This window comes from Carcharodon carcharias, chromosome 9, assembly GCF_017639515.1.
Source record: "Carcharodon carcharias isolate sCarCar2 chromosome 9, sCarCar2.pri, whole genome shotgun sequence".
NCBI classification, from domain to species: Eukaryota; Metazoa; Chordata; class Chondrichthyes; order Lamniformes; family Lamnidae; genus Carcharodon; species Carcharodon carcharias.
In genome coordinates, this window is record NC_054475.1 from 153,710,051 (window position 1) to 153,735,335 (window position 25,285).

The 25,285-nt window shown below is 43.2% G+C and overlaps 1 protein-coding gene across 5 annotated transcripts in view; it reads right to left on the reverse strand.

The window, feature by feature from the left end:
* The window catches only part of ophn1 (oligophrenin 1), a 235,478-nt gene that overhangs the window by 56,484 nt on the left and 153,709 nt on the right, over nucleotides 1–25,285 (reverse strand). For all 5 annotated transcript variants that reach the window (XM_041195078.1, XM_041195079.1, XM_041195080.1 and 2 more), the window contains 3 exons: nucleotides 18,232–18,290; nucleotides 5,201–5,306; nucleotides 964–1,123 (listed from right to left, as the gene is read on the reverse strand). In XM_041195078.1, coding sequence (XP_041051012.1) covers nucleotides 964–1,123; nucleotides 5,201–5,306; nucleotides 18,232–18,290 — 325 coding nt within the window. The remainder of the gene's footprint in view (nucleotides 1–963; nucleotides 1,124–5,200; nucleotides 5,307–18,231; nucleotides 18,291–25,285) is intronic.

Sequence of the window (25,285 nt, forward strand, 5' to 3'; positions counted from 1 at the left end):
AAAACCAAGGCCACATCGTCCTCTTAGTTGGGCATGGAAAATTCCAAAGCACAATTTGAAAAGTCGGAGAGTTTACTACCAATTACGTTGCCAAATTTTTCATCCCTCAACCAACATCATTAAAAACAGATGATCTGATATTTTATAATGGGTCCTTGCTGTGTGCAACTTAGTTGCCATGTTTCCTCTAACAGTGACTATATTTCATTGGCTGGAAAGCTCTCTGAGATGTCTTGAGGCTGTGAAAGGTGAAATAAATAAAAGAAAATCTTTCGTTCTGTTAGTTTCTGGTCATACAGCATAATTGACAAATTCCTTAGCAACCCTGTTTAACAACTGGCACCACGTGGGAAAAATAATCTTTAAATTAGCCAGTTCTTGTGTTATAGAACAATGGATTACATAGACCTCATTTGACTGCAGCTGCAGAATTAGAGGACATGAATACAAGGGTAACAAAGCTCAAGCAAGATATCTGACTGTGCATTGTCTCTGTCTTTCGTCGTGCCCCCCAACCCCCTCTTCACCGACCCTCTCAGGTGCTCACTTTCCCATACATATAAGCACTTTGCAGTCAGATGAATAATCAAGAATTGAAGCCCAAGCCACTATTTCTTCCCCTCACACCTCAACCACTGCCCCAAATTTGAAGCTGTTGTGAAATGTAGGGCTTTCTGGTTTGTATGGCTTAGTATTGTTATTAGCCATTTAGCTACAGTTAGGAGCATTGCTATTCATTTGGTTATCAAGAGAGAATACACGATAAAAATTATTTTCTTACTTACACTAACTATTTGATTGACTAAACAATCTCCAACATTACTATAATTCCTCTTATGGAATCAGCTCTCTAGAATTTCTAGCCTGCATTAACAGCACCATAAACAGTGGTAAACTTTCATACAGTCCTTCTGCTTTTGGTGCAAAAATAAAAGTTCCCAAATGGAGTGGATTGGACTTTACCTTTTCATAATGCTCAATCAAGATTTCCACGACAATGTTCTGAAACTTGATGTTTATCATGGCCGCAACTGTATCTTCTTGCGCTCTCATTAACGTTGGTCCAAATATCACCCCCATGTTAAAAGCTGTCATCAGGTTCTCCTTATTGTGGCTACAAACGCTGCACAAACACAGAATGGCATCATTAGCTGATATGGCAAGAGCAAAACGAGTACATCCTTCACTTCAGCCCACTTCTAACACCTCATCAGGGGATGCATTCCATCTGGGTCATCAACCACAGGATTTAAGTTGTCTGCACAAGGTACTGGCTCTGCTACTGAACTAGTTAGCCATAGGTCAATAATCATGAGTTCAAATCCCACCATGGCAGGTTGAAAATTTGGTTTTAAAAAGCTGCTATCAGTATGAGTGACCACAAAGCTGTTGGATTACTATAAAATCCCAACTGCTTCTCTAATACCCTTTCGGGAAGGAAATCTGCTGTCCTTGCTCAGACTGGCCAGCATGTTACTCCAATCCCACACTATTATAGTTGACTCCTGAATGGCCTAATAAGCAACTCAGTTGTATCATCAACCAGGGATAAGCAATAAATGCCAGCTTTGTCAGACACCCACATCCCCAGAATGAATGGACAAAATACAAAAACTGGATAGAAGACCAGAGAAGGGAAAGTTACTCTACATGGGGGCATTGGAATAATCATCCAAAAAGTGACATTGTCACAGAATGGACATGACTACGTCCTTCTCACTCTAGTTTATAGCACAAGAACCACAAAGGAACTGAATTGATACTTTAAAAATAAAGACTTTGGCGATCATGACAATATCGAAACTCATCAACGCCTCAATACTTCAGGCATCAGAGGTTTGCTATGAGGAAGAATCAGGTGAAATTACTTTTTTCAGACACCATCGGCACCAGTGCATTACAAAGTCAACGCTTTGCCCTCTCTGAGAATGGCAAGTACATAACCTCCATTTAACTATATAAAAGTATAACCATAGCCTAGAAATGGGACAAAGAGGTGGTACAGGAGGACAAACTTCCATGCTGGTAAGTTCCACTTCTCCCTTCATGTTTGAAATTTGAATTGTGCACTGGAATGGAAGTTGGTTCAATCACGTATACCTGTCACTCTCTCCCACCACGGCCAGCTATACAGCAGCACCAGCAGAAAAATGGGAGCAGATTTCCCACCCGATTCTTCAGATAAGGACATCTGCAGCATGGTAAGACTCAGGTAGCAAAACAAAAAGTGAAGACAAAAACCAGAACAACCAGAAGGGTATGGAGCAGAGAGGGAACAGATTGCATAGTTCAGATGGCAAATACACTGGCTGGTGCACAACTAGGTCCTACAGACTAGGATTGTCCTAGTTATAACCCCTAGTCTAGAGCTCAGCCATTGGGTAGTGTACTTAACTTCCTGAGCTGGATACAGAATAGTACAAGTGCAAATATTGTGACCACCTTTGACCCAGAAGCAGTAAGGTAAAGGAAAGTTGTAATTTCTTTAAAAGTCTGTGGAATCTGTAATTGTTTACAAGGATGTTTGAAAAACCCTTTTAAGAGTTGCATTAATTGTAAAGGGATCATTTGCACCATTCTGGGATACTAAGAAATGCTGGTCCATATGACCCGCCAACCCTGGACCTGGAAGCAGTACCAACAGGAAGTTAAGATACAGATACCCTGTGGCCAGATACAAAGGAAAGATGCAGATACAAAGGAGAGCTTCAAGCAGAGGAGCTAGTGGGTGAAGGCAAAAAGAGAAAGCAGATACAGAGATGAAAGAGGAACCCACCGCATTCTTGAGAGAAGTAGCAGCAAATCACTCTCAGGCAAAGGTCAGTTTTTCCGTTTGGCAGAAAAGGAGAATGGAGCTCTTACAGATACTATACGAGCTGGTTAAAAAGGTCTAAAACTCAGAAAGCTGTGTGAATAGCTCAGAGATGCTAAAGAGCTAGGTCACTTCCCAGAAGTGGCCAAACTGTGAACCGAGATGTTACTTGTTTGTCAATTAAAAAGGCACTCTGGAAAGCTACACCATCAGGACAGTCATGACCCGAGGAAGAGAGGGATTGTAGGAGTGTGCCTCGCTGATGATAATTGTACCTGTAAAACTCAAAAGTGAAAATCTGTTTCACAAGAAAGGACCACTGACTTACCCTGTGTGAATAAAGAACAGCATATTGTGGAAATGTGTAACCATGTAATGCCACACAATGCTGAAGGGGAATGCTGCTGGTGGCTGTGTAAGATGTATCTTTGTTGTATCGACTACTTAAAGTGAAATTTATCTTTTTATTTGGTGTCAATTCCCTGTTAATTTATGTTTGATTTAATACTAATCAGAATTGATGTGAAGTAAAAGTGACAAAAGTTACAAAAAGTGAAATCTTGTTGATATCTTGTTGATCATCAGCGAGGCACACTTCAATAATCCCTCTTCCTCGGGTCATGACTGTGCTGATGATGTAGCTTTCCAGAGTTCCTTTTTAATTGACAGACAAATAACATCTCGGTTCACAGTTTGGCCACTTCTGGGAAGCCACCTAGCTCTTTAGCATCTCCAAGCTATTCACACAGCTTTCTGAGTTTTAGACCTTTTTAATTTCTTCATTTGGGGATCATTTGATAATCATGGTTATTTTGGTTTGTGGTTCCCCATGGCGATTGTAACAATGTAGGCTGGAATGGGTTTGATGACCACCCCCACTGCCCCAATAACAGCTGGACATCCACTGGTACTCATTGGAGATAGGACACAAGTGCATCTGTACAGACCAAGCAACAAATACAAATAAAATAAAAATACAAATAAAAATACAAATAAAACTGGGAAGAAAAGGCAGAGACTAAAACGGGCCTAATAGCTGGGATCTGCGCTACACATTTTGGGCCATGACTTCTGAGCTCCCTAGCTTCGAATTTGGGGACGGTACCCCCAAAGATGTGGGGGAAGCCCCAAGGATGTGGGGGAAGCCCTCTCAGAATTTCAAAGGTCAGCGTTTACACAGCAATTGTTAACTTCCTTTGGGCAATTGCCCTGCTCTGGGAACCATTTAAATTGCAAACTTCGGGTTATGTTACATAAACACAATGCCTCCCCAATGTCTGACTCACCCCCCAATGTCCGAACCCCCCCATCCCCCTCCGGTGCCAGCACCCCCATACCCAGACGTCTAACCCCCCTCCCCCACCCCACCCCACCCCTGATGTCTGACCACCCCATATGCCCCCGATGTATAACACCCTCTCCAAGCCTCCATTGCTGACACCCCCCACAACTCTCCCCACCTCCTGCCCCGGATGTTTTTTTTAAATTCATTCATGAGATGTGGGCATCGCTGGCTGGGCCAGCAATTATTGCCCACTTCTAATTGCCCTTGAGAACTGAGTGGCTTGCTAGGCCATTTCAGAGGGCATTTAAGAGTCAACCACATTACTTTGGGTCTGGAGTCACATGTAGGCCAGACCAGGTAAGGACAGCAGATTTCCTTCCCTAAAGGACATTAGTGATCCAGATGGGTTTTTACAACAATCAACAATGGTTTCATGGTCATCATTTTAATTCCAGATCTTTAACTGGATTCAAATTTCATCATTGCTGTGGTGGGATTCGAACCCAAGTCCCCAGAGCATAATCCTGGGTATCTGGAGCACGAGTCTAGTGATAATACCACTATCGCCCCCGCTCAACCCCCTCTCACGCCCGAACCCACTCACCCCCCACCTCACCACCAACCCGCCTGCAACGTCCCCCCATCATTCCCAACCGACCTCCAATCGACCCCAACCCCCCAAATCCTATCCACTTACCTTAGGCACTCAGCATCTCCCTGGCCCGTCAATTTCGACTGGGTCTTTAAACTTACCTGGTTTATGGCAGCTCGTGAGGTAAAAGAGGGGCCGTGTCCTACTTCAATTGGACTCTGCTGAACTGCGACACTGGGCTTTGGAGACAGCTGTGCTACCTAGATCTCACCCAACCTGAGTTGCAAGGTGAGGCAAGACAGGCTCGGAAGAAATTTAAAGTAGCTAATTGGGCACGGAGTGACAGTCCGAAGCTGATTGCCACCCCGAGGAAGTTAAGGCCCTCTCTGCAAATTTTTTTTTTTAAACCACAAAAGCATAAGTGTATCTCCTCAAACCCAAAAGCATGGACCATTTAGAAGTTATGATCCTTATGCAGAACTTTTGAGCAACTGGTTCATGTGGTACTTACTTCACTAGATGTTTAATTATAGGTTCCAGCATTTCCCGATTTTTCTCAGGTAGCTTATGTACCAAGGAGTGAATGGCCCCAAGTCTGTAATCCAGGTTGTCAGATTCTGCAACACATTAAATACCTTGTCACAACAGGACAGCTATGTATTCAACACATTCATTTCCAACTTCAATATCCTCCAAACTGGTCTAGTCTTTACACCTTCAGGTATAATGTAATTAAAATTAATTTAAGGGGATACCGTGGCATAGAGGTAATATTGCTGGATTAGTAATTCAGAGACCCTGGCTAATGTTCAGGGGACCTGGGTTCAAATCTCACTGGTAGAATTTAAATTTGATTAATAAACCTGGAGCTTATAAAAAGCTAGTCTCAGCAATGGCCACCATGAAGCCATCACTGATTGTTGTTAAAAACCCATACAGTCCTGGAAGGGAATTTGCTGTCCTTACCTGGCCTGGAGTACATGTGACTCTAGATCCACAGCCATATGGTTGACTCTTAACTGCCCTCTCAAATGGCCCAGCAAGCCACTCGGTTCAAGGGCATTTAGGGATGGGGCAACAAGTTCTGGCCTTGCCAATGACATGAAAGAACAAATAACAAAAAAAAAAGTGATGGAATTTCCTTTATGAGGCATAAATGGCAAGTTTCCCAACTGTCAGGAAGATATAATAATTTTCATAATGTTTGCCAAGGGGTGGTTCATTGGAATGGGCTCAAATTCAGTTGCAAGTGAAAAAAATTTGGAACTAGAGGCAGCAGAAAAAGGAAGGGCAGAGACAGAAAAAGAAAAGGAAAGAGAAAGGGCATTCCTACGGTAACAGGTAGAAAGACAGGAGATAGAAAGAAAACAGGGAAGGGAATTAGAAACGGCGAGGTTAGAAAAGGAGGAAAGAGAAAGAATTCCAGTCTAAACTGCTGGCAGTTACAAAAGAAACACCAGAATGTGTGGAAAGATTTATTTCCAGATCAAAACCCAGTGTTGAGACATTTAAATTTCTACAAGCTCTTCTGAAGTTTGAGGAAAGAGATGTTGAAGCATTCTTTATTTCACTTGAGAAGATAGCTAAACAGGTGAAATGGCCACAGGAAAACTGGACATTGTTGTTACAATCCAGGTTGTTGGTAGAGCATGAGGTTTATGCTTCACCATCAAAAGAAATGTCAATGACCTATGATGTGTAAAAATAAAGGCTATTTTAAGTGGTTATAAGTTGGTTCCTGAGGCATACAGGCAGAAATTTAGGAATATAAGAAAACAGCCTGGGCAAACTTATATTGAGTTTGAGTGAGTTAATCAAAGTAGTTTTGACCGGTGATACGAGCATTAAAAACAGCGATGACATATGCAGCTCTTAGAGAAGTAATTCTTTTGGAAGAGTTTAAAGATTCAATTCCTTCGATAGTGAGAACTCACGTGGAGGAACAGAAGGTTGAAACGGTAAAGCAAGCAGCATGGATAGCTGATGATTACGAGTTAGTTCATAGAGCTAAACCTTTCTTTGTCACCATTTTAAATCAGAGAAGGTTAGAAAGTGGGAAGGTGAAAGCAAGGTGGGTAGTCAGGGAAAAGAAGGAATAAGTGGAAATTCACAGGAAGTTTTTTCTCAGAATAAAAAGGAAGCTGTTGACCTTAGAAGTGACATTCGAAAATTGAGATGTTTTCATTGTAATAAAGTTGGCCATATAAAGTCAGTATGTTGAAAATTGCAGGGAAAATCCGTTGGGATTATTGGGGTACAGAAAAGTTCTGGAAGTAAAATTAGTGGGTCTGAAGTTCAGGCACAGGGAAAACTGGTTGTTTGTGTACAGGTAAAACAGGACAAAACAGTGACAAGTAAAGAAGTGGGAATGTGTTCACAATTTATCTAAGAGGGTTCTGAGGAGCAGAAATGTTTTGTATGTGAAGGGAAAGTCTTTCCATGTGTACAGGGTGGAGTAAGTAAAGATGTTAAAATTTTAAGAGATATAGGGGCTAGTCAATCCTTAATGTTGTAGGATAGCGATGTTTGTTTTTCAGAGGGAGTATTTCAGGAAAGGTGATAATAAGTGGAATTCAAGGAGATGCTAAACCTATTCCATTGTGGAAGGTAAATTTAAAGAGTAAGTGGAAAACGGGTGAGGTGATTGTTGGAGTAGTGGAAAAATTACCCATTGCAGTTCAATCTATTCTGGGTAATGATATAGCTGGGTCCCAGGTCTGAGTGATGCCTATTATAGTTGAACAGCCTGTAGAAGTGTTTTCGCCAGAATTGTTGCGGAAAGCGTATCCTGAATTGTTTCCAGATTGTCAGATAACAAGATTCCAGATAACAAGATCACAGGCTCATAGGTTGAAACAAGAAGAGGCAGGAAGTTCAAAGACAGAGAGAAGGTGTGGAAGTCCAATTAGATGGCACCATGTTTGATAAAGTTGTTCAGGAAGAAAGACTGGAAGACAATGCAGCTGAGGTGTTTAACTCAAGACAGTTAGTGGAGTTACAGAAAAAAGATTCACAAATTAAACAGTTATATCAGACAGCTTACTCAAAAAACAGAGGCAGAATGTTTTCCAGAATGTTAATTACCTTAAGGGTAATGTTTTAACGACAAAGTAGAGTCCTTATCATGTTTCAGCAAATGAAAGCTGGAGGGAGGTGCTTCAGATTGTAATACTATTTGGATATAGGAATGAGATTCTGAGGATTGCTCATGAAATTCCAATGGGGGGGGGGCATTTAGGAATTAGAAAGACACAGGCGAAAGTACAAAAACATTTTTATTGTCCTGGATTACATAGGGAAGTAGTCAAATTCTGTAGAACATAAGGTGATAGGGAAACCATAAGCAGCGATTAAGACGGCACCTTTAATTCCAATTCCAGCATTTGAAGAACCTTTTACTAGGGTCATGATTGATTGTGTAGGACCCCTCCATAAGACCAAAAGTGGAAATCAGTATTTACTGACAAAAATGGATGTGTCTACAAGGTTTCCTGAAGCAATATATGGTTTACCTAAAGAAATGCAATCAGATCAGGGTTCAAGTTTCATGACACAGCTGTTTAAGGAAGTAATGAAGAGTTTGGAAATAAATCAGTTGAAGTCAACAGCCTATCATCCTGAGTCACAAGGGGCTTTGGAAAGATGGCACCAAACTTTAAAAATTATGCTGAGGGTGTATAGTCAGGATTATCTATAAGATTCAGATAGGGGAATTCCATTCTTGTTATTTGCTATTAGGTACACTCCTAATGCATCAACTGGTTTTAGTCCTTTTGAATTAGTTTCTGGTCATGAAGTAAGGGGACCACTGAAATTGATTCATGGGAAATTGGTGGGTCAAAATTCAGAAACTTCTCTCCTGAATTATGTATCATGCTTCAGAGAAATATTAGACAGAGCATGTGAGTTGGCTAGGGAACATTTAAAGATATCACAGCAAGTGAAGAAAATGAAGGCAGACAGGGAAGAAGGCCAAAAGGAGATGTTCATGGTAGTAGTTAATGAGAAATAGGTAGAAATGCAGGCTTCTGAAATTGATTTTCAATTTGCAATTTTGTAAAGTGAATTTGCAAAAGCGCAAGTTATGTTTCTAGGCCATACCATTGGACGTGGTAAGATGGCTCAGAGAGATGTGAAAGTCAAGGCTATCATGGATTTCCCCAATCCTACAACAAAATGAGAAGTTTAGAGAATTCGGGCATGAGTGGGTTTTATTGGAAATCTGTACCAAATTTTAACAGTGTGGTTGCTCCATTGAACTGTCAAAAAACAGGAAGTTTCAATGGGCACAGGAGTGTCAGAAGGCATTTGATAGTTTGAAAACTATTAACTACTCCACCAGTTTTGGCAGTACCCAATTATTCCAAGCAATGTAAGTTGGCCGTTGACACAAGCAATATAGGCATTGTTACAAGGTGCCAACACTGGAATTGAGAAACCGATAGGCTAATTTTCACGGAAGTTGAATGTTTAACAGAGAAGATATTCAATGATTGAGAAGGAGACTTTGGGTTTTTTTAATTCATCCATGGGATGTGGGCGTCGCTGGCTAGGCCAGCATTTATTGCCCATCCATTATTGCTCTTGTTTAGAGGTCATTTAAGTGTCAACCACATTGCTGTGGGTCTGGAGTCACATGTAGGCCAGACCAGGTAAGGATGGCAGATTTCCTTCCCTAAAGGGCGTTAGTGGACCAGATGGGTTTTTACGACAATTGACAATGGTTTCATGATCTTCAGACTTTTAATTCCTGTTTTTTATTGAATTCAAATTCCACCATCTGCCGTGGTTTGGCGTTAGCTTTGCAGCGTTTTGAGATTTATGTGGCAAGCCATTTGCCAGAAACAAGTGTTTATACAGACCACAATCCTTTAAAGTTTCTGGACAAATTTCGAGGCAAGAGCGCAAGGCTATTCAGATGGAGTTAATTACTGCAACCATTTAATTTACAGATTATACATGTGGCTGGACAAGAAAACCTGATGGCAGATGCATTGTCAAGAATTTCAAGCTTAAAGGGAAAATTGGACATTTAAAACCTGGACACTGGGCTGGAATGATTTCTGTTGATACCAAGGATTTGTATATATGTTATGTTAATACATGCATCTGGTAATGTAATAGTGTGTAGTAAGTATAGGAGGTATTGTAAGATGGGTTCAGAAAATGAAGCTGTCTTTTTAAATGATAACAGTTCATTTTTCAATGAGGAGGAGTTATAATGTCAGGGAGATATAATGTTCATAATGTTATTTGGAGTTTATTACAATGATAGAAATAGTGTGTGTTTGTGTGTGCGTGACTTAATTGAATTACAGACAGCTGGTTGGGTGCTTTGATGTGAGAAGAGAAGCCAGATTTGAAATGCTAAATAGGTAAACATGGGGGAAGTTTTAGAATGTGAGGTGTAAAGGGAACATTTGCATCTTTAAATAAACCAGAGTAGATTGAATTCAAAGGAGGGGCTGAAATGTTTCACCTAGCCAGGAGCAGTTAAGAAATAGCGTGTTTATTTTTCCCCAATATTATGGGTAAAATTAGTACTATGATAGATTTTATTATTAGAGGTAAAGTCCAAAAACATAGCGAATTAATGGGAATTTGCGTTCCAAGGGGAAAATATGTATCAAGGAGAGAAGCTGTGTACAAGGAAAGGAATTCTAAGATCTAACAATTGTGAAAATCTTCCAGCATCTAAGCCTCCAGCTGCTGCCTACAAGGAACCGAAATTGAGAAAAACTCACTTTGAATTTGACTGTCCAGGATATTGTGTTACTTTGTGTGGGTCTTTTAAAATCTGTGTCTTACTATTGCTTTAATGGAGGTGTAACTGGGTGGTAGATTAATTAGGGGAGCTAGAAGTTATTATATTAGTAATTTATAAACCTATATATGTGCTTAAATTATTTTAATAAAGGTTTCATTTAGTTTAGTAAGAAAACTATAAGACTCAGTGGTCTTATTACTCCTGAATTGAAGGCATGCATCTCAAAATATATACAAATTACAAAACAGTTGTGTCAGTTGTTCAGATTGCCCTTTGGGATTTGAGCAGCTCAGCATTTACCACCGGCTGTTAACATTGTTCCACCAATGTTAACCAGCAAACAATCAAAATTTCTGTCAAAGTAATTTGAATACATCAGAACACAGCAATGAGTGGAAATGGCCAGTGTGGTCTGAACGTAAACAATAAGGCCTCAAGACAGGGTGGAGTTCTATAGTAGAGAGAGTGGGTGATGGAGACTGAGGAGAATTCCGAATGAAGCTGGAGAGTGCACGGTAGGTGGCAGATGGCTCTGTCTTAAAGATTTCTCTGCAAGTCATTTAAAATTGCTCAATGGATAGTCTACAAACTCTTTTCTTTTCTCTCCACACAGATGAGTACTGTAGAGAATGAGAAGATTTACAGGGAGAGAGCTCAAAACTTAGCTGAGAATGATCTACAGGCTCTCCGAATGAAATCAAGAGAAGGATCCACCGGCTCCTTGACATTGTGTTCTTTACAGGTGGTCAGAAGGCAGGCATAAAGGGATATGGAGGAGTAGTGCATTAATTGTACCCAGGATTGCAGCGCAGTCCCAGAAGATGTTGGAAGAGCGGATCAGAGCTGGGAAGGTAAGACACTTACCATGCCCTCTGTGAGCACCACCACACACAAATTTCTGAAGAGGAATTTGATGATCAGTGACACAGCAGCAAAAGTTTCTGGAAGAATGAAGGTCAGGTGCACCTTCAACTGTTCCACACATTCAGCCTGAATGCCTAGTTTTTCTCTCTTTCTGTCTTGGCAGGGCAAGGCGGTATAAACTCCCTGGGAGAGAGCAAAGACCAGTGGTGGGAGGATGAAGCTGTGGTCTTGAGGCTTTAAGTGACAGACAGAAGGGTCTTATGAATCATCCAGCTACCAGGCTGGATTATTCTGTAGAACGTGGTTCAATTCAAAGCTCCTGAAGACTTCTCCATCACAAACGAGACTCAAATTAAATGACTGGAACCTCATCTACTGACATAAGCATCCGTCAGGAGAAAGGATTGAAAGACCTACCACCTTCTCAAGGACAACTAGGGATGGATAATAAACTCTGACCTTGCCAGCATCCAAACTCCCAAGGATAGATAACAAAACTATTCTATGATGAAAATATTCTTTGATGCATTCATTCTGAGATCATGTATGAAGATCTGGCAAACAAGATCATGAACGTTCAAAACAGTGATTCTTAGGCATGTCTCTTATTTGTACTCTGCACCACAAAGAGGACATGCTATAGGCTTGAGAGACATCCAGCAAAAATATTCTTACTTCTATGGCCTACCTAGAGCCAAGAGTTCTTACTGCACAGAAACACAGCCAGTGGATCTTAGGAATTCTGAACAAAGGAGAGATCCTCAATGCTAGGACATACCGATTTCATCCTGACTCAGAACAATACCACCATTCCTTCATTGTCACTGATTAATATCCTGGAACCCCTCCCTTACTGCACTCATGAATACCTACACTACATGGACTGCCGCGGGTCAAGAAGGTGGCTCTCCATCACCTTCCCAAGGGCAATTAAGGAGGGGCAACAAATGCTCGTCTTGCCAGTGACATCCACATCGCATGAACGAATACAAAAATAAGTTACATTTGGCATCACAATGTTAAGTCAGTCATAATTATCCGCAGGCAGAAATGAATTGCCTTCATTAAAACATTGTTAAAGGCTAACATGTGGTATTGGTTGGGTACTTTTACTCTGCCTACAAGCTAACAGATACAATCAGTTGTTCCTCTTTCCCACTTTCCTTTTCCTCACACAAATTCTCACCTCCCTTCCATTTCTCAAAGGCATCAACTTTTCTTTGGTTACCTGGTTAAAAGAAAGCCTCAATACTTTATCCAAGCGGCCTTTCTTCAAATCCTAACCATGGAAGTCTCAGCAGGTGACTGACTTGTGGGATCCCACAACAACTGGGCTTTTTTTTTTTAAAAACTCATTCTCGGGATATGGGCTTCGCTGTCTAGGCCAGCATTTATTGCCTATCCCTAATTGCCCTTGAGGTGGTGGTGGTGAGCAGCCTTCTTGAACCGCCACAGTCCGTGTACTATAGGTACACCCACAGCGCTGTTAGGAAGGGAGTTCCAGGATCTTGACCCAGTGACAGTGAAGGAATGGCAATATATTTCCAAGTTAGGATGGTGTGTGGCTTGGAGGGGAATTTCCAAGTGGTGGCGTTCCCATGTGTCTGCTGCCCTTTTCCTTCTAGAAGGTAGTGCTCATGGGTTTGGAAGGTGCCATCTAAGTAGCCTTGGTGAATTCCTGCAGTGCATCTTGTAGATGGTACACACTGCAACTATTGTGCGTTGCTGGTGGAGGGAGTGAATGTTTGTGGATGTGGTGCCAATCAAGCGGACTGCTTTGTCCTGGACAGTGTCAAGCTTCTTGTTCCTGTCCTTGCCTGACACCCACCCACATGTCCAGCACAGATCACTGATCAAGAAGACAAAGCCTGGCAAATTTTCCCTACTCCAATTCAGGAGTCCTGGGCAAATATGATTCAGTTGTGCATCTGAGCTAACACCAGTACAGACTGAAGTCAATTGGGAATTTTTCCACAAGCATAACCCCAAGCTTCCTGTCATTGGTCATTTTAATTGTCCCACTCTGACCTTTCTGTCCCTGGCCTGCCTCAGTGTTCCAATAAAGCTCTCCACAAGCTTGAGGAACAGGACCTCATCTTTCAACTCAGCACTCTACAGCCTTCTGGACTCAACACAGAGTTCAACAATTTTACTTCATGACCTCTGCCTCCATCTTGTTTCATGTGCTTTTTTTTGCTGGGTCAGTCTCATCTCATTTCTTTTTCGCTTAACTGTGCATTCAGGTGGTTGCTATTTAGCCATTCACACTTCACCTTGACACATCATTTGTTCCTTTACCATACCCATTACCACTCCTTTTGGCTTTTGCACCATGAAACCATTTGTCATTTCATTTCTCCTGCCCTTCATCCTATAACAGAGCGTTTTTATGTTTCCTTCCGTCCCCTCTCCACTGGCTTAAAACCTATTCTATTTCGATCTTTCTTCAAGGTCAACCAGCTGAAATGCTGGCCTGGATTCTCAATCTCGAGGAGGGTAGCAGGAGCCTGTAAAATTCCTGGCCCCACCCCTCCTGGGAGAAAGCGCCTGCATGGACAGGATTTTAATTGGTTTTTTTTGGGGGGGTGGTTCAGTCTGGAATCAGGCCAGCCTTCTCGGGACAAATTTTGAAGGTAGCCAGGTGCAGAAGCTGGCTGCTCGAAAGGCCTTGATGCTGTGGGACTTCATCCCAGTCATAATAAAAAGGTTCTCCAGCCCTCACCCCTTACCCCCCACTTACTCCCCATGCTACCTCATACCTCTACCACCACCCCCCCCCAACTGCCTATGGCCCCACATGCCAAGGTAGAGCCCCTGACAAACCCTTATGGCCCCTCATGCCCCCTATGCAAAGCTATGGAACTTCCATAGATAAAAACAAAAAACTGCGGATGCTGGAAATCCAAAACAAAAACAATTACCTGGAAAAACTCAGCAGGTCTGGCAGCATCGGCGGAGAAGAAAAGAGTTGACGTTTTGAGTCCTCATGACCCTTCAACAGAACAGAGTGAATATTAGAAGAGGGCTGAAATATAAGCTGGTTTAAGGTGGGGGGGGTTGGTGGTGGGAGACAAGTGGTGGGGGGGGGGGGCTGATGTGGTTGTAGCGACAAGCAAGCAGAGATAGGAGCAGATAATCAAAAGATGTCACAGACAAAGGAACAAAGAGGTGTTGAAGTTGGTGATATTATCTAACCGAATGTGCTAATTAAGAATAGATGGCAGGGCACTCAAGGTACAGCTCTAGTGGGGGTGAGGTGGAAAGACTAGCAGGGCATACAAGATCTAAAAAAAATGGAAATAGATGGGAAAAGAAAAATCTATGTAAATTATTGGAAAAAACAAAAGGAAGGGGGAAGAAACAGAAAGGGGGTGGGGATGGAGGAGGGAGCTCAAGATCTAAAGTTGTTGAATTCAATATTCAGTCCGGAAGGCTGTAAAGTGTCTAGTCGGAAGATGAGGTGCTGTTCCTCCAGTTTGCGTTGGGCTTCACTGGAACAATGCAGCAAGCCAAGGACAGACATGTGGGCAAGAGAGCAGGGTGGAGTGTTAAAATGGCAAGCGACAGGGAGGTTTGGGTCTTTCTTGCGGACAGACCGCAGGTGTTCTGCAAAGCAGTCGCCTAGTTTACATTTGGTCTCTCCAATGTAGAGGAGACCGCATTGGGAGCAACGAATGCAGTAGACTAAGTTGGGGGAAATGCAAGTGAAATGCAAGAGAGTAAACTACTCCATCTGGCTGAACTTGTTCTCACACTGAACAATTTCTCCTTTAACTCTTCTCACTTCCTCCAAATAAAAGGTATGGCTATGGGTACCCGCATGGGCCCCAGCTAAGCCTGTCTCTTTATGGGGTATGTGGAACATTCCTTGTTCCAGTCCTACTCCGGCCCCTTCCCACAACTCTTTCTCCGGTACATCGATGATTACTTCGGTGCTGCTTCATGCTCTTGTCGGGACTTGGAAAAATTTATTAATTTTGCTCCCAATCTCCACCCTTCCATCATTTTCACATGGACCATCTCTGACACTTCCCTTCCCTTCCTTGACCTCTCTGTCTCAATCTCTGGTGATAGACTGTCCGCCAATATCCATTACAAGTCTACCGACTCCCACAGCTACCTCGACTACAGCTCCTCACACCCCGCTTCCTGTAAGGACTCCATCCCATTCTCTCAGTTCCTTCGCCTCCGTCACATCTGTTCCGATGATGCTACCTTCAAAAACAGTTCCTCTGACATGTCCTCCTTCTTCCTTCACCAAGATTTTCCACCCACGTCGTTGACAGGGCCCTCAACCATGTCCGGCCCATCTCCCGCGCATCTGCCCTCACGCCTTCTCCTCCCTCCCAGAAACATGATAGGGTCTCCCACGTCCTCACTTATCACCCCACCAACCTCCGTATTCAAAGGATCAGCCTCCACCATTTCCGCCAACTCCAGCATGATGCCACCACCAAACACATCTTCCCTTCACCCCCCCCCGACGGCATTCTGTAGGGATCATTCCCTCCAGGACACCCTGGTCCACTCCTCCATCACCTCCTACTCCTCAACCCCTACCTATGGCACCTCCCCATGCCCACGCAAAAGATGCAACACCTGACCCTTCACTTCCTCTCTCCTCATTGTCCAAAGGCCCAAACACTCCTTTCAAGTGAAGCAGCGTTTCACTTGCATTTCCCCCAACTTAGTCTACTGCATTCATTGCTCCCAATGTGGTCTCCTCTACATTGGAGAGACCAAATGTAAACTGGGTGACCGCTTTGCAGAACACCTGCGGTCTGTCCGCAAGAAAGACCTAAACCTCCCTGTCGCTTGCCATTATAACACTCCACCCTGCTCTCTTGCCCACATGTCTGTCCTTGGCTTGCTGCATTGTTCCAGTGAAGCCCAACGCAAACTGGAGGAACAGCACCTCATCTAGGCACTTTACAGCCTTCCGGACTGAATATTGAATTCAACAACTTTAGATCTTGAACTCCCTCTTCCATCCCCACCCCCTTTCCGTTACTTCCCCCTTCCTTTTGTTTTTTTCCAATAATTTATATAGATTTTTCTTTTCCCACCTATTTCCATTATTTTAAAATCTTTTATGCCCTGCTAGTCTTTCCACCCCACCCCCACTAGAGCTGTACCTTGAGTGCCCTGCCATCCATTCTTAATTAGCACATTCATTTAGATAACATCACCACCTTCAACACTTTTTTGTTCCTTTGTCTGTGACATCTTTTGATTATCTGCTCCCATCACTGCCTGCTTGTCCCTACAACCACACCACCCCACCCCCCAACTTCTCTCCCTCCACCACCCCCCCAACCTTAAACCAGCTTATATTTCACCCCTCTTCTAACATTCACTCAGTTCTGTTGAAGGGTCATGAGGACTCGAAACGTCAACTCTTTTCTTCTCCGCCGATGCTGCCAGACCCGCTGAGTTTTTCCAGGTAATTCTGTTTTTGTTATGGAACTTCCATCCATGCACTATACACCATATAGAAGCAATGAACCCTGCTGTGACAGTAGGATGTGTTAAAAAAAGTTTTAAATAAACAGGTCACTCATTCATAAAAATACTTTTACTGCAGCCCAATAAAAGTGTCAATCATCCAGACCACTTTGAAGTTTTAGTATCAGAAACTGCAAGCCCTTAAAACCTCAATTTTGCATAAATAAACATGACAGAAGAGATCAGAGAGTCAGAGCTGTCAATCAAGCAATGATTTATTTGGGGCTCAGGTGTTTTCGTACTTTAATGGATGTCTGGGCTCTTAGCCAAGGAAACATAATAAGGCTTGGCTGAGAGCCCAGAACTACATTAATCCACTGAAACACCCAAACTCCTCATCATTATAGGTCGGGTTCATTGCTTCTATACATTGTATTCTGGGTGAATGGGCATGGAAGTGCCATAGTTTGACATGGGTGCATGAGGACCCATGGTGGTTGTTTAGGGGAGCATACCATGGCATACAGGGCATGAGGGGACATGGGGTTGGGTGGGGGGCATGAGTTGGACCTTTCAAACTTACCTTTCAAAAAGGTTCCCTTGTACAGACTATGGTTCATGACATCTCTGAAGGATTGTGAACCACGACTCTTTGAAAAGCTGGTTCTATATAAATTGTGGCGAACTAGGACATGCCTATTCCCGCAATGAAGTTGGCCTGGTCGGGAATGCAGGATGTGGGCTTTTGACCTGAACCAGCCTGCACCCTTAAAAGGCACTCCTGAAAATCAGAAACCCCGGGAATGGGGTTCTGAATCCCAGAATTGGGACCTGTCCGCCATTTTTAAAGGGCTCCCGATTCACCCTGACTCGGCGAAAAGTCCAGGCCATTAACTCTTGATTCTCTCCATTCTTGCTGCCTGACCTGCTGAGTGTTTCCAGAATGTTCAGTTCTTAGTCCAGGACATTTTTAACTACTTGACTCAGATCTACACTGGATGACAATTTTTCTTATTCATTGGATGTGTGTTGTTGCAAGGCCAGCACATATTGTCCATCGCTAATTGCCCTCGAGAGGGTGGCTTGCTGGGCCATTTCAGAGGGTAGTTAAGAGCCAAGCACATTGCTATGGATCTGGAACCATATTTAGGCCAAGGCCAGACCAGGTAAGGACGGCAGATTTCCTTCCCTAAAGGGCATTAGTGAACCAGATGGGTTTTTAATAACACCTGGTAGTTCCATGGTCACCATTATTGACCCTTGCATTTTATTCCAGATTTATCTAATTGAATTTAAATTCCCCAGATGCTGTGGTGGGATTTGAATTCATGTCTCTGGATCACCAGTCCAGCCCTCTGGATTACTAGTCCAGTCACTTAAACACTATGCCACCGTGCCCTGCATTTAGCGACCGAGCCACGGAGTGTGAGACACCTTCAAGGACGGAGCAAGAACAGAACACTTACTAGATGCAGAAACAAGTTCTCTATGTAGTTTGTAGGTCATCACTGGCTCTTCAAGATTCCTGCATTGAGCAGAGAGCAGGGGTGTTTAATACTTCACATACAATAAAGTCTTATCTTTGTTCAAACAGCAATATTTGCAGGGCCCATAAAAACGCAAACTTTACCTTCATACCCACCTGCAACACATGGGTGAGGTGTCATTTGTCCTAAACACGTAATCAAGCATTTGAAGCTCAAACCCAGTGCCACTATTTTTTAAGCAAATAGGAAGTTGCACTTCCTCTATGTATATAACAGTGTTACACACACGAACAAAAAAACAGATTTGCATTTCTGGTGTGATACTAGATTAATATAATTGAAAATATGCCAAGTCAGGGATTATGTCTATGACATTAGTCAAGTTATGAGAGGGGGTTTTGCTGACGATACAAAAGATAGTTGGGAAAGCAAGCTGTAGGGACACATGGGGCTGGATCGTACACACTCCCACCGGTGGGTCTGAAGGGGTGGGTGGCCTGCCTGCCTTTGGGCCTATTGAGGCCTTTAAGTGTGAAAGCCTAAAGAAAGCTCAGAGAACATCTCAAACCATTAGCAGCCTTTCCCACGATTCAAGGGAATCAGTCTCTTAACCAAGAAAGGATATTCCTGCCCTAGAGGAAGTAAAACAAAGGTTCATTAAACTGATGCCTGAAGTGAGGAGATTGTTCTAATGAGGAGAGATTGAGTTGACCAGGCCTATATTCCCTAAAGTTTAGAAGGTGATCTCATTGAAACATATAAATCTTTTGCAATGCTGGGAGGATGTTTCCCCTGCTTTGGAGACTAGGGCACATTGAATCAGAAAAAGAGGTCAGCCATTTCATACTCAGATGAAGAGAAATTTCTTTACTCAAAAGGCCGTGAATTTTGGAATTCTCTACCCCAGAGGGCTGTGAATGCTCAGTCATTGAGTATATTCAAGACAGAGATTGATTTTTGGGTTCTAAGGTAATTAAGCATAGTGAGAGAAGGTGGAGTTGAGGTGGATCAGCCATGATCTTAGTGACTGGCAGACCAGGCTTGAAGGGCCCAATGGCCTACTCCTGTTCCTATTTCTTATATAACAGGAAAAAGAAGCAGGAGATGCAGATAGTGCAGAGCAACCCAACTCTTCTCCCCACCTTGTGATGATTGAACTGGAGTGGAGCTGCCTGAAATACTTGCAATAGGTGCGATCCACTCTGCTATTTCAGATCTCCATCTCAATAGGTCAGTGTTGAGTCAAGTTTCAGGCCACTGCAGTCCTTACTATCACTTGATGTGCCAGCTCTGTACTGCATGGTAGCAACAAACAGTAAGGCTCTGGAAATATTGCTGTTATAACCTAAAGCCAGGGATGTCAACTTCCTCAATTATTTCCAGGTAGATGTATTCCGATCTGGAATGCATTGCTTGGACGAGTGATGGAAGCAGGTTAGATAGTGACTTTCAAAAGGGATTTGAATAAATACGAAGAGGATAAAACTGCAGAACTATGGGGAAAGAGCGGTGGAGTGAGACTAATCAGATAGCTCTTTCAAAGAGCCAGCACTGGTATGATGGGCCAAATGGTCTGCATCTGTGCTGTACGATTTTGTGAAGCCAGTATGTCCTGCTGCTTCTGACATCAGAGCCCTTCCTGAGAGGTGATTCCTTCCTGTGACTCGGAAGGCAAAGTGTGGTCCGCGCCAAAGGCCACCGATTCCCGTTGACCGCACTTGCTTTGGGTCCAGCATTTTGACTTTGCCCAAGGACATCACTCAGCCACATTGACCATTAATGTTGATTCCAGATTGTGTGCCCAGACTCCTGACAGCAAAAAAGATCGGTAGCAAGCACAAGAAATCAGCATATGCAGATTCATCCTGTTGTTGCCGAATCCATCCTATAGTATTAACAGGGCAAATTCAACACCAAATGAACCAGATCATATTGCAAAGCTGCTTTGAATTGGAAGTGCAATTACAAACCCATCATTAAACTACCCTGAAGACTTAAGGAATAAGTTCAAAGCAAACTGGTTGAATTCAAAGGCAATGACAGCTTCTTCAGCAAGCAGAATTTGCATAAAGAATCAATTTTTCCAATATGTTATTCCCATCTGCAATGAGTTATTAAAATGCTGGCTAAATCAATTTCTTGCCTTTGCAGTTTTCTACGCTAATATCGTTCTATCGATCTACGCAGCATGCCATAAAAATAATATCTCAATGTTGTTTTCTCCCCCTCAATGTCATGCATCAGAGAGTGGAAGGGAAATTGCTATCAAAGCTCTGCTTGTGATGTTCTAGACATGCAAAAACTCCAATCCAATTTCTCTTCTTTCCATGTACCTGATCTCCTTATGGTATTTCCCAACAGCAGCATTCTCAACATCAGGAACTCACTATGTGTGACTCATGGATGCAAACCACCTCTTGGCATTGTGTGTCACTTAGTAGAACCTAAGCGATTTGTACATGAATAGGCTTCAGTCTGACTAGTTTTAATCTTTCAGTGATTGAAATGAATCTTAGGCCTGTCATACGCTCTGAAGAATTTGCTCAGAATTGGTTGGCAGTTTCTTGCTCTGGTGCATAAAACGTGTCCTAATCTGCACTGTTCATCATGACAGAATCACAGAATGGTTACAGCACAGGAGCTTATTTAGCTCATTTGGCCCGTGCCAGTTCTTTGTAAGAGTAACTCAGTTCGACCCACTCCCCTGCCATTTCCCAGTAGCTCTGCAACGTTTTTCTCTTCAGTTGCTTATCCTATCTGCTTTTGAAGGAAGGCCCCCACCAAGCTCTCATGCAGTGCATTCCAGATCCAAACCACTCGCGACATAAAATTAATTCTTTATGCAAATTCTCCTCACTCAAGAACCACTCATGTTGCTGCTGCTTCTTCTGCAAATCACCTTAAACCTGTGTCCTTTGGTTCCCAACCTTTCCATCAATGGGAGCAGTTTTTTCCCTATCTACTATGTCTAGACCCGCACCCCACCCCCCCACCACCTCCCCCACCACCCCGCCCCACCACGATTTTGAACACATCTATCAAGTCACCTGTCAACTTTCCCTTCTCCAAACAGAACAATCTCACTTTTTCAATCTAGCCACGCAATTGAAGTCCCTTATTCCTGGAACCATTCTCGCGCATCTTTTCTGCGTCTTCTCAAAGCCTCTGCATTCTCCTTAAAGTGGGGTGCTAAGAATTAGACACTATACTGCAGACTGACTGATTGCCTTTACCCAACACTAGCTTTTGACTGGACAACGAAAAAAAATTGGCTCTGAAGAGTCATACAGACTCAAAGCATCGACCCTGTTTCTCTCTCCACAGATGCTTGTCAGGCCTGCTGAGTTTTTCCAGCATTTTCTCTTTTTATATCAGATTTCCAGCATCCGCAGTGTTTTGCTTCGATACAGGAAAACATTGGCTTTTGGAGCTTGTCTGAAGCCACAGGCCCTGTTCTTACTAAAACTGTTTCTGCTTCCAGACGGAAGGGTGACACACAGGAGGAAGTGGGGAAAAGCTAGATCCTAGAGCTTAAGAGAAATACACACGGGCAGAATTTTGAGTGGGCCCACCCAGCAGCCTGCCCAACTGGGCGGTTGCGATGCGCTTCCTGTGGGGGGAGGCGGGAGGGATTCCCCATTTGTCAAAGTGCGCTCTGCTCCCTGAGATTAAGTGCTGTCTCAGGGAGATTACTGACAGTGTAAAAAAAAAAACTTTAAAAATAGAAAAATAAAAAAGTTAACATGACAAGTCACATGAGATGGGACATGTTAATAAGAAGCACATAAGCTTTATTAAAGTTTTTAAAAAAAGGACACGAAACCTCATCCCGCCAGTGGACGAGGTTTCATGTATTATCAGAAGCCCGCTGGGGCTCCTGGCCTGCCCGCCAGCCTTAAGGTTGGACGGGCAGGCCCTTTAATTATCTTAATTATCCTGTCAATGGCCTCAATTGGCCATTGACAGGTCAGTGGGCGGACAACTGATTTGGCTGTCCGCCCGCCTTCCGGAATATTTAAGTGGACCGCGATGATGTCGGGGGTTCCTCCCAATCTCATACCACGTCATTTTCCCGGGTCATTTTTCCATCGGCGAGCGGGCCCCACCCCCAAATCGCCGACCGGAAAATTCAGGCCATAGTTTCAACAAGGTAGTTAGATTAGAACAAAGCCAAAAACATTTGAGAAAATTAGAATAGTGAATGAGAAAAAGGGGAGAAGGGATAATTGAGGAAGCAACAATAGAAATGAGGATTTGTAAAGTTCTTTTGACATAGAAAAATATCCTCAGATGCTTCTAAGAAAAATAATCAGATAGAAATTGATGCAGAGCCAAAGGAGGAGATATTAGCAGGCTTAACTAACACTTTGGTCAAAGAGGTAGGTCACAATGAGGGTCTTAAAGGAAAGGGAGAGGTGAAGAGGCAGAGACATTGAAGGAGGGAATTTCAGGGTTTAGAGTCTACGCGGCTGAATGCTTAGTCATCAATGGCGAGACAAAGAGGGGTGGGGCTGAGGCCAGAGTTGCACAAATGTAGAGCTTTAACAAAGTTGTCGCAGCTGGAGAAGGTTAGAGAGATAGGGAGGGAAATTAGCATTAAAGGATTGAAACATGAAGACTAGGCATTAAATATGAGGTGTTGAGAAAACAGGAGCCAATGAATGAGCACAAGCATGATGGCTGATTGTAACCTATCTTGCTCCAATAGCCAAACAGCAGAGCTTCAGATGAGCTGAAGTTTATGGATGCTGGTCAGGAGAAAACTTGGGAGGTTCAAGGAGCTTGGGAGGAAAAGGAAACTGGAGACAGGATGGTAGTGTGCGAGGACAGAGGGATTTAGCGTGAGGCTCATAGCAGAGGTTTTGAAAGGGAGGGAGACAGTACCTGAGATAATGGACAATTTATGGCATCCATTAGTTTTGGGGACTAGGAGGGAGACTGTGTAATCGGCAGACTATGAAAATGGCACCAAGAAGTCAGGAGGGAAGCTTCATGAACAAGCTGAGCTGAAAAGAGTCATGAGGCGAGGTGAGATGAGACACAAAACTAGAGAAAGATAAAAGTTCAGAGCTAGGGTAAGGGAAGAAACTGGTGCTTGGTTTTTTTAAAATAAAAAACTAAAAAGAATACTTGAAGATTTTGTTGCACAATTAAATCTCTTCTTTTAACTGCAGTAATATGAGTGCTGGGTCTGCTTTCAGTGTGCAAACAACTACCATGCAATTTTAGTACCCAAGGATTAAAACAAAAATGGAAACAATTTTCCTGAAGGATTGCCGTCTGTGGTACTAGAATCAATTTTAACTTGTTGGGAGGGTTTAAAATAATTCCTTCTGGAACAAAATTGACCAGATTTGTCAGCATGTGTATCTTATGAAGAGCGCTCAGAGTCCGTGATGTATATCCATCATGGAAGCCTGCCAGAAAATAGTTGAATGGCGACATTTTTTAAAACATTGATTTCTGTCTGCTACAAGCATGCTGTCACCTTTCAAACCCTTCTCTTTCATCTATCGCAAACGCCAGTTCCATAGTCCAACACACTGTCTCCCAACAATCCAAACTCTTAGCACATGCGCAAAATAACCTGTGATATAGCATGTCCTGGACAGACATCAAATCCATTTTTGTCTCTGGATTTCTAAGTAGGATTTACTACACATTCCTGTCATTTCAGAGCATGGTTAGGTGTCAGTCACTTTCATGCCAGACAGAATTACCAGACAGGTATATTCACAGAAGAATTTTGGAGCAATAGTAAAAAACGCAGTCAGTTGTCCAAGTTGGCTCAAACAAGTCTGTCGATTTTCAGAGCTAAACAGACAACTTACAGGTTAAATTCCTTTCAATAGGCTCTCTGTACAGACTTATAGGGCTGAATTTTTCCATCGCGAGAAGGAGGTGGGTCCCGCTTGCCGACACAGGATGACATTGGGGGGAATCCCTGACATCATCCTGCCCCATTTAAATCTTCAGGAAGGCGGGGGCACAGTGAGATCAGCTGTCTGCCCGCCGACCTGTCAATGGCCAATTGAGGCCATTGACAGGATAATTAAAACAATTAAAGGACCTGCCCGTCCAACCTTAAGGCTGGTGGGCAGGCCAGGAGCCCCAGCGGGCTTCTGAAAATACATGAAACCTCATCCACTGGCGGGATGAAGTTTCATGACGGTTTTAAAAAAGTTTATTAAAGTTTTTGTGCAAGTTATTAACATGTCCCATCTCGTGTGACATTGTCACACGAGAGGGACATGTTAATGATTTTTTAATTTATTTTTTAAGGTTTAAAAACCTTTCAGCGATCTCCCAGAGGCAGCGCTTTGCCTCGGGGACATGTGCGCTTTTCCATGTGCATGCGCAGAACAGCGCACTCTGGCATTTGGGGAACCTCCCCTGCCCGCACAGGAAGGCATAGTGCTTCCCAGCGGACGTCATGCTCCGCCCACTTACAATGGCAGCGGGGCCCGCTTCACCGGCGGAGATTGGCTCCCTGCCCGCCAGAGATTGGGTCAGGCCTGCCCGCTCGACAGGCAGAAAATTCTGCCCATTGAATCATACAGCTTGGAAGGAGGCCATTTGGCCCATCGAGTCTATGCCAGCTCTTTGAAAGAGCTATTCAATTAGTCCCACTGCCACACCATTCATTTTCCATTTTCATGTACTTATCCAGTTCTCTGGTGAAAGTTACCATTGATTCTGCTTTCACCACCCTTTCAGACAGCGCATTTCAAATCATAACAACTCACGGCATAAAAAAAATCTCATGTCGCCTCCGGCCCTTCTGCCAGTCACTCCAAACCTGTGTCCTCTGGTTACCGACAACCCCCCCCCCAACCTCTAACGGAAAGGGCTTCTCCCCATCTACTCTATCAAAACCATTCATTCATTTTGAGCAAATCTCTATTGGGTCTCCTCTTAATCCTCTCTGCTTTAAAAGAGGGCAACCTCAGCTTCTCTAGCCTTGCCACATAACTGAAGCTCCTCATTCCTGGTACCTTTTTTAGAAATTCCCTCGTGGCTGAAGAATGTTCTA